General features: G+C 33.1%; 1 protein-coding gene across 1 annotated transcript; it reads right to left on the bottom strand.

The window, feature by feature from the left end:
• Window positions 1-584: 584 nt before the first annotated feature.
• On the bottom strand, window positions 585-10243 carry LOC132755748 (uncharacterized). The gene is given in 8 exon segments (XM_060746663.1): window positions 585-1172; window positions 1175-1250; window positions 1252-2124; window positions 3304-3449; window positions 6738-6902; window positions 8311-8455; window positions 9069-9782; window positions 10184-10243. Coding segments are annotated over 7 exon segments (2190 nt in total). The 5' UTR covers window positions 9633-9782; window positions 10184-10243; the 3' UTR covers window positions 585-951.
• Window positions 10244-10845: the final 602 nt, after the last annotated feature.

The raw sequence follows: 10845 nt of genomic DNA, 5'->3' as shown, positions 1-10845 counted from the left end.
GCAAGCCAAATTTTAACCTGGAACTTACATGAAAACAAACTACTATAATGCAAGCAAAGTTAAAGTTACAGTAATGGGTTCTTTATTATACTGCATGTTTGTAACATTGCTTTTCATTGGATGATCCTGACTTTTATATAGTTTTATATACAAGGCTGCTGTCAATTTATAAAGAAATATCTCTTTTTTCTCTCCAAAAAAGATGCTTACTGTATTATATTATTTATATTTATAAATTCATTATAAATATTTCTAACAGGTTATATGGCATATGGCCCTATATAAACAGTTGTTTGCAATATAACCCTCACCTAGCGGCTCGGGTCATATTTCCAAACAACCATTTATATAGGGCCATATAACCTGTCAAAAATATTTATAACTAATAATATAGGATACTTTCAGCTATTGTTATGAGTCTTATATGGAATAGCCTTAGTTAATATACAACTATAATTCAGTAAAATCCTTGTTAGAATAATTGATCACAATTAAGATCCTAAGACATGTATCCATTTTCAAACGAAATGTGTTCTTAAGTTGATTGTAGATATTCATCTTGCAAACATACTTTTACCATTAATTCAAATAAAATTTAACCAAAGAGATAGTCTGACTCAAAGGCCAGTAGGATGGTCAAGCTACATTCAACAAAAATGAAATCACATTTTACTTTAGCCATACATTACTCATTGACATCTAAATAGAATTTCTAAAATTAGCAGAAAAACAAATTATCCCTGATCTAAAATTAAAATTTAACAAAATAATGACAGAGGAATATTTTCCAAATCTCCTCTCTTATTTTGGCATGATCGAATGGTAGGTTTTATTTTCACATCATTGTATGAAGCTCTGACAACAAAATCCTGACCATATATAGTGATATACACATTATTAGTACCAAAAATAAGAAAATTAAGAAAAACAAGGTATCCAAATCAAGTCAAATTATCTTTCGAATCTACGTTGAACATTTACATCCTCATTAGTAGGGCTGCTGTCTCTGGAATGCTCCGAGACAGGGCTTACATTACCATGTTCATGAATCAGATTCTCTTCCATCTCAAAATACCCTCCCACTGCTCCAACATTATGTTCCTTGTCCATTTCTGCCATTTTACGTTTCTCATTTAATTCTTCATGTAAACGCAGTTGTTCCTCCACAGTTCTAACCCCTCTGTCCTTCCACAAATGCTATTTCTGTGCCTTGTTAAATGCTCAGTTGGAAGTCTGTAAAGTGTATCAAAAGTCCTGTCCTTCTTCATTACTATTGCTTCGATTATTTCTTCTATTTTTCTTCTTTTTCTTGTCTCTTCTTACATTTTTGAATTGCCTCATTCTTTCTTTTTCTTGTCTGATAAAGTCAATGAAGTCAGTATCAGCACTAGCTCTTGGTGGTTCTGACCGTCTTTCATTGTTTACTATGTCTTTATCTTTTGGCACTGACTGCTTTGCATTTGTTATTTGGCTACCTACTTTAACCACTAGTTTATCAGCATTGGCATTTTCTAATTCTTTAGCCTCTTTTGACTTTTCAGTACCAGAGTCTTTATTCTCTTTTGGGGAGATCTGTTCTTTAAGATTTTCTTCATCTGGTATATCTACAACTATTCTGAGATTTTTTACCTGATTTTCTAGCTGTGATGCCTGGTTGAAATGAGATGATATGAAATCAATGTTACCTCTTCCAGCAGTATTAAGCAAAGGTTCATCAATTTGTACATATTCTCTATTCCTTGGGCTGCCATTGGCTAATGACCTGGCTGAGGACAAAGCAGTATTTCTATTATCAATGCTGTTGGAGATGCAATCTTCTATTAGCAGGCCAGTAGACAAAGAGTTTTGATTCTCTTTCTCTGTATCATTTTTACTTCCATCTTCAGGCTTATCCCTTTCAGCATCAGCCTCATTTACGTCATGATCAGAATGAATATTTTCATTTGACAATGATAATGTAATGTCACCACATTTTGGCAGACTGCCAGGATCTGTTATTGCTGGCTCTTGAAGGATATCAGCAGTAATGGAAGATATTTGTATTCTAGTGCCGCATGAATCAATAGATTTGGACATTTCACTTGTTATTACACGTCTTGCAGACTTAGGTGAAAGGTCATCTACCTGTAATATAATCTCTAGCATGTAAATAATTTTGTATAAAATGGTATTATTTACATACATTGTATTTCAATGAAATTCACACTATTGTCTTTGTTGTCTTTTTTTTTTAATAGAAAAATGCTTTCTGCATATAAATCTTATGTACCGGTAATAAATTACATTAGTAGTAAGTGGTGTGTAATGATTTGAGAAACAAATGTATCCTGTAATATTTAAGCAGGCTTTTCATTAATTTTGCCTCAGGATAATCATAATGATATCACTTTGGATAAGGTATTCTTGCATATCAGACTGGCATTTCAGTTAGTTTTACCCATGCCGGAAATTTCATCTGGCATGGGGGGTTCCAGATGAGTCGCGTGCTGTACAATGGCACGATAAATATGACGTCATTTTACCGTTATGAATGATTTTGTAATTCATAAGCTGTTGAATGAAAGTAGTTACTGTTGTAATGATATAAATTTTCATTGAAAATAAAGATAAAGAATTTAAAATATAATGGAATATGGTAGAATATGCAAGAAAAAATATCTGACATATGTTTGCGGTTCGGATCGGAATATCCGTCCCTCGGTCACCCTCCCATGGGCGGTAACTCGGCAAGCCTCGTTACCGCCCATTGGGCGGATCACCTCAGGACGGATATTCTGATCCGAACCGCAAAATATGACAGATATTATTAAACTGTTATCTACTCTATAATAAACAACCAGATAAAGGGCCGTCAGACTAATATTAGTGTTTGATAGTCAATAAGACCCTGCAAAATGCCAGAACTTTGTAAGCTCACATATATAAACAATCAAGCTATAAATGTACAGCTAAGAGAGAGGGGGAATAAACAATTGACTAACAATAGTGTCTTAGTTACAAACATGATGACAAGGGTAAAATTTAAACAGAAAACTTTTATAGTGACTCTGAAGATAAAGCCCTAACCTAAAACTTCACAACCAGAGTCCACAAAAGATTGCAATTCAATAAATAGATAAGTGCTGAAATCTTGGATAGTGGTCTACAATGATGGTCTATGTGCCAATTAAATGCCTTTAATGAAGAATGCGGTAACAAATTGCATTGGAAAACTTTTTTTAAAATGCAGTGCTGAAACACAATCAAGTAGGAGAGTTGTACTAATCATTTTATACCAATTTATAGTAAAACTAATGGCTTTACCTCATGTTCAATATGAAATGGTGTCAGTACTATAGGCTCATCCTCGATACAGCTGAACTGTTGCAGGTATGGATGGGCGAGAGCTTCCTCTGCTGACAGTCGCAATGAAGGTTCAAACACCAACAATTTCTCCAGTAAATCTAATGCTGTAAAGAAAGAAAAAAAAGATTAAATACCAAAGCATGCTGCTCTATCATTACACATAGTGGCATTTATGTTCAATAGTCTATTATTATGTATATTTGGGTTCAAAAGCATGCTATTAAATTATACATGGGTTGTTTAATGGCCTTTATTACAGATACATGTATTTGGTTCAAAATTATGCTATGTACATTTGTTTGTATATATGTCATAATGTGGATTAAAAACTACATGTTTTTTTCCACATTATTATGAGCAGTGGTAAAAGCCTCAAATGTCACTACTATTAGGACTCTTAGGTTCAACAAAAGACTGTTGTAACTCTTTTAAAGTGTTGTTATGAAACATTAATAGTGCAAAAGTACATGAGATTATCTCACTCAGATCATCTATTAACACATGCACAAAAAGTCTTTTTGCCCTTAAACGTTATACTGAAAAGGTTTACCAAGAGCATAATAAGCTACCTCTACCAAAACTTGAATTTTAATCACTTATTCTTCATAAATGTCATTGCTGGGAAATGATGTTGATACTTTTAGCAATGACTTTCAGAGCAGCTACGTGATTTTTGTGAGCAACGCATCGTCTTGTAATGATGATCTCTAGTGCCAATACTTTAATCAAAGTGCTGCAGCACTGAATGCGACGGACATGCAACCGGAGAGACATTAAGGCTTTTTTTAGAAAAAAAAACAACACAAAAGATATAACAGAGAAAATTTGTTCCATACAAGTTCGAGATTTGTAGAGCAATATATTTTATGTGTCCCATTTTGATATAATTCAGATTTTCTACTTTCAAGCAGAACAAGTCCAAATTTTTAAATACAGAATGAAATTTATGCCTAAAAACTCTGGTCAAACTTGTAAATCAGTGCCCTTATCGATTTATTCCAAGAAATGATATGTAAATAGATAAAAAAACTCAACGAAATATTTCTACAATAAAACCATGCAAATAAACTTCAATCATAATACATAATACATGTGAGAATGTTAGTTAAAATTGCTTCGTGTTATATCATAGTGGGCATGTAGACAATAAAATATAAGTCATTTTTATTTTTATTTCTCTTGGATATGTCTCATTAAAAATATTTATGGTTAAAATCATCGGCAATTAATGGTGTTTTTTTTTAGATTTTTTTTTCATTTACGTCACTTAAGCACTACAGTGTTTAGTTGTCCCTTTCAATTTCACACTAAATTCCATTTTCAACTTGTTTGCTTCTTACAATTGTATAGAATATCTTAAAGTATTGCATGTAAACAAAGTAAGAATATCCGCTTGTTTATTACATGTACAATGTGTACTCCTCCGAATGTCAGCACAGATGATGCAGAATCTATTTTTAGAATAGTGCGAAGGCTATTATAATCTCATATCAGGTTAACTCATATCGTGACCTAGAAAACTATGTAAACAAAACACAAGAATCGGAAGTAGAACTGATATTATAACTTCCTTCAATAAAGATTACCATGAAAGACTACATGGTGGTAAAGTGTTGAAAAACTCCCTTGTAACATGCATTTTCAAAAATAGATATTTATAAAAAGAATGTAGTCTAATTTATTAATAACTGCTGGATATTCCCCGCGGTATGAGTCACGAAAAGAGTTCTTCTTTTATTAATGCGCGAGTGATTCTAAAGTCACGAAAAAATTTGATCTGTTAATAAAAATATTTTGTTTAATGGGCAAATATTTATTTCCTGCTTATAATTTCTAGGAATTATTGAGCTTACTCCTTAATTATAGCAAAATTTGCTGTCCTACTTTTTCGACAGCGGTAAATCGTTTCAGCAGTCATTTGCATTTGCATAATTGCCCAATAATACTATAGGGCTACAGCGTTTTTATCAATCAAATACGTTTATATTTTAACTTGGATAACTTAATTTGAAATTGAAAAGGCTAAATATGCAAGTTTTTAAGATATCCCGACGAAGTATGGGAGTTTCATGGGATCAAATTCATGTACTATTTCGTGGGCTGTTATTCGGTTGAGGACACATTGCGCGATTGTAGCCAACGAAATCCCATGTGTAGATGACATAGCTCTGAACGCGCCTGAGGGCGCGTCCGTCGCAAAAATGCAATTATGGTATACATGTACTAGACATAACTGTCAAAACCAGATTACACACATACACACAAGAGACAGTGCTTATTCTAAACTTCTCATTTCTACATGCAAGACCCGTCTTCTACCATTATCAATGAATGATTTGGGTGTAAGTAGGCTAACCTATCAACCATATTATTTTCAGACAAGTAACACACTTTTTTCACCTACATGTATCTCTATTTTTACATATTGCAACTATATTTACAAATTGCATATAATGATATAAATAGAGGATACTGATGAGTGTAGGTTTAATACTAAATTTATTGAATGAGTAAAATAAAATCAAATTATGCTAGCCTCTGGTGAGTATACTATTTTTTTATTTCACAAGTTTAATAAATTTGGTATTGAATCTACATGAACATAATATTCTATTTATCACATGTTTGAAACAAGAATGGTTTACAGTTAAATGAGTCATTTTTCATTGACATGTCTATAGAGCAACGCTAACATTAGAGTGTTTTAACACTATGTTTGTATATAACACAAATGACATCAAATCAAAGTGTTATTACACTAGTATAATATCGTTTTTGTTAAATGGGTTTATGAGATAAGGATGTTTATTTCACACCTCATAAATATAACCAATGCACTTTCTGCATGAATACCATGTGATGTTCCAACAGAAATCATTACAGAATCCAATACTATCATGTTAGCCTCATTTTCACTTTCAGAGTACAAATACATGTAGTCCTTAACAAATCCATAATTATCACACACCATATAGCTCCTTTTTCATTTCAAGAGTCCTAAAGTTTCATATCAAATCCATATCACACCCAATATAGCCTCCTTTTTATTTCCAGAGTCCAAAATGTTTATATCAAATCCATATTGCACATCAATCTAGCCTTGATTTCATTTTCTGAGAGAGTCCAAAATCCATATCAAATTCTTCTTGTATTGAAGTAACAAAGTTCTGTCAAAAATAGTGGTGTGAAATGAAGAGGTCATTAAACATGGTTAAATCTTTCAATAAAATTGGTTCTATTGGACTTGTACACAGCTGCAAAATCTTTATCAGACTCCACTAGCGCCTAGTCCAATACAGTTTTGACAACTGTGTACTTGATTATTATAGAATTCAGTATTGTACGTGACAATGTACATTGTATAATAACCTTATAATGTTTAATGGTCTTACCATCTATATCTACACTAGTAAATTTGTCAGCTAATGGTTTCTCTGGTACGCGACTGTGTCTCCGGATAAAACTCTGTGGTAATATCTGGGTTACTATGTTCCATTCATTGTCACTCAAACATACAGTGTCAAGGATCAAACCTATCTGGTCCATCTCATGGGCACCTGTTCAACAGTAATATTAACAAGAGTTTTATAAAATATACATATGTAAATTCACAATCACTAGTTATTAAGGAGGATTTCTCAGAGAAAAAGGTATAACGACCTTGATGACCTCATTCCATCCTTTAAAAAGTGACTTACCTTTTTTTCTTATATAAATCTGACTGAGTCATGGCACTGTTTTTCACATACTAGTTATGTATATACATTAGATACATGTACCTAAACAATCAATTTTTAACTTAATCTTTTATAATGTCAGCTATAAAAAGGTTGCCGTACTTCATCTAACTATTGGTCACATAATGGTTCTTTTGGATCTTTGATTTCAACACTTTTAGTGGTAAGGATTTAATACCCTTCTTGCCAGTGTAAAGGGACATAAGAGATGTTGCACTTTTTATTATCTCATGAACAGACTTAATAAAACAGTCTGAGATTTTCTAATATTTGTTTTTGTTTCTATTGCACTGGAGGGATCTTTCATTTCCAGAATTTGAGTAAAGTAATATTTTCAGATAAGTACAGTAGCATGTATGTGTTCAAAACAATCCAAAGTGTTTAAAATAAACATATTTCAAGCAAATTACATTCATCTCATACTTTACTTTATACAATGTATATGTAACATCACATTTTCATTGGATAAGAGTGAAGTTTATAAAAGGGGGGGGGGGGTTCCGTGGCCGAGTGGTTAAGGTCACTGACTTCAAACCACTTGCCCATCACCACTCCATCAGGGACTCTGAATTTTTTTCATGTGAGGAAGCTAACAAGCTAGCTTACGGATCGTTTGTGGTTCAACTCAGGTGCCCGTTCCTGCCTGAAATAATGCACGGAAGGGCACCTGAGGTCTTCATCCACCAGTAAAGATGGAACGTCGCCATATGACCTATACTGTGTCGGTGTGACGTAAAACCCAATCAAACAAACAAACGTTTATTAGGTATTATATACATTGCTGCTGTTAATTTACAATTTTAATTATTTATGAAAAAATCCTCTTTTTTTTCTCTAAAAAATGGTTTGGCGTCTTATAAATTTGGTATAAAGATTCTTGACACGTTACATGGCCATTTATAAACAGCTGTTTACAATATAAACCTTGCTTTGGTTATATACATGTATTCAAACTACAATTTATGTACATGTACGGCCATATAACCTGTCAAAAATCTTTACAACTAATCATATACATGTTGAAAGTCAACATTAAGGCTTATAAGCTTAGCTTTTGACCCAATCCATTTTCATCAATTTATGCCTGAATAGCGTGATTTTTGGTATTTGTATAATCATACACTATAATGTGACACTTTTTGAAATAAACTATGTTAAAACTAAACAAACTAAATGGCAATTTTCCTAAGTCTCTAAGCAAAGTTTTACAGCTGAACCATATTATTACCTGGAAAGAGTGGTCTACCAGTCAACATTTCAGCTAGAATACATCCTACACTCCATATATCTATAGCTTTAGTGTAGTCTCTGGGAGAGATGATAAGTTCAGGTGATCTATACCAACATGTACCTACATTATCTGTCAAAAAACCCTGTAACATGTAAAAACATATTTACAACATGTATGGTATAAAAAAAAACAAAATAATAGTCTTGGAATTGTTGCGGTGAAAAGTAAACAAATTGTTAACAGACCTAGCGTTTTAAATAGGTATGACAGATCATTAAAAAAATTGGGAGACTTCAAAATCGCTTTGAAGTTTGTTTTAGGCGAAATCGCTCATCCGAAGGTGACTTCTTCACCCTAGCTCAAGCCCTGGTGTATATTGACTTTGATAACTTTGTGTGTTAATTGACAATATAGCAATAAATGACATGGCAAGACAGATGCCTTGTATCATAAACAATCACCCCTGAGCACTTTTGTGGTGCACAGTTAAGCGAAACTCAAAGTATTCCAAGCAATAAATATTTATAAGTGTTTTTTCTTTTTAAGTTTTGCCAAATTATTCAGTTAAATCATGAATTTGGAAGACAACAAAATATGAAAGGTATTTACAAATTGTAAATTACAATAAATGTTGTTAACAAAAATCTTAAATAAAGATAAATACATGTTATAATTGAGTACAGTTCTGTTTTTCAGCCCCTTTAAAGAAGGAAAAGGAAATTGAAAAAATTGCAAGCTTATCATTATATTCTTACCTTGTGAGAATAATCATCATCCAGAACCCTTGCAAGACCAAAATCTGCTATTTTAAGGACAAGGTCTTCAACATTGATCAGTAAATTCATTGGCTTAAGATCCCTGTGCAATACATTGGCAGAATGAATGTACTTCAACCCTCGCAACAGCTGGTATGTGAAGAGACGTACATGTTCTTGTGTAAGTTGTTCTTGCTGTACAAGCTGATAGAGATCTGTATGAAGCAATTCTTGAACAATGTACACACTGCTGGTTTCATTCATATTTATATGTCCACCTCTTTCGAGACTGAAACCATTTGATCCTAGGACTTCATAAACTGTCACAACATTTTCATGCTGAAGTCTTCGCATCAAGCGTAACTCCCTCAATGCGTATTTACATCCCCTACGATCGGAGAAACTCAGTTTCTTAATGGCTACTTCCTTGTCACAGTCACTGTCAGTGGCTGAATAAACAACAGCATTACCACCATGGCCTATTGGACGTAGGTTAATAAACCTAGGATCCACACTGAACCCTGATCGTGACATCCCTGAAGGTGCAGAATTGTTGTTATCCATTCTTTCAACACAAGCTGTCTAATTCACTATCCACTTCTTTAGTCACTCTACAAAACTCTGCAAAGATCATCTAAACAGGTAGGAACATGTATATTCTTGTCATTTTAGTTGATGCTGTTAATCTATTGGTATGTCCAAGCATTTTGTGGTCTGAAAAAACAGGGAAAAAAAATTTATTACATTTTATTGGTGCATGTTCTTAACAAAAACCTCCAATTTAAGACAAATATATACCCATATATTTATGTACAACTAAACTGACTTTTGAAAACAAGAGGTGTCAGTAGGACAGTAGCGACTATTCTCAGTGCTTGATAGTAAAAGCAAGAGCCTGGATTATGTAAAAAAATTTAAGCATAAAAAGGACATAATTCTGTCAAAATCCATGTTAGAGTTATGGGCCTTAGCCAGTGACCTCCGATATGTATACATGCAAATAAGCATGTGAAATTCTAACCCATTCCCTTCAGTAGTTTTGAAGATACCAATTTGCAGATACATGTAAAAATTAAATCAAAGTGTGACTTCAATGCTGGGGTGAGTACACTTACAGCTCTCGGGTCTCCCTATTCTTTGAATAGTCCAGCTAACAAGAGCACTGCATCCAGTGTAACAATCATCAGTAAAGGACAACCAGTTTTGACAAAAATTCTTGGTTAAAACTCCAAAAATATAACTTTCAGAATTTAGCCCCTTGTTTAAAAATAGTTCTGCAATATGCAATATGATGAGTAGAACTGGTTTTTACTATAGAGCAGCACTTTTTTCTTCACTTTCAAGGAAATGGTGGTCGGTCCAATAGAAAGGTAAAAGGAGGGGGGAAATGGGAAATTTATAAACAGATACATGTCAAATAGTGATATAATATCATTGTTTTTACGTCCACGTGTGTCTTGTAATTGTAATAAAATGGATTCTCTTTTTTTTTCAGAAATAAAGGAAAATATTTACTTTCTTGGGAGGGGAATGGGACCAAATTTCAGCACAAGATTGGCCCTAAAAGCACTGCAGAGATGTTTTTTATATAATTTATGAAGAACAACAAGAGATGAATCTACATACCAAATATCTAGTAGTCTCTACATATATGCTCTAGGTTTTGTAGTTTTTAAGGTTAAGACTTTTAAGATATATTTACTATAGTTAATGTCTAATTATTAACTTAAACTACCAGCCTTAGACCACTTCTGACCCCTGGCCATAATTACTCTAT

This window comes from Ruditapes philippinarum, unplaced genomic scaffold (assembly GCF_026571515.1).
Source record: "Ruditapes philippinarum isolate M1 unplaced genomic scaffold, ASM2657151v2 ctg2881_1_1_1_1, whole genome shotgun sequence".
Taxonomy (NCBI): domain Eukaryota; kingdom Metazoa; phylum Mollusca; class Bivalvia; order Venerida; family Veneridae; genus Ruditapes; species Ruditapes philippinarum.
Note: the sequence above shows the minus strand (reverse complement) of the source record. Positions and strands in the feature narration are given on the sequence as shown.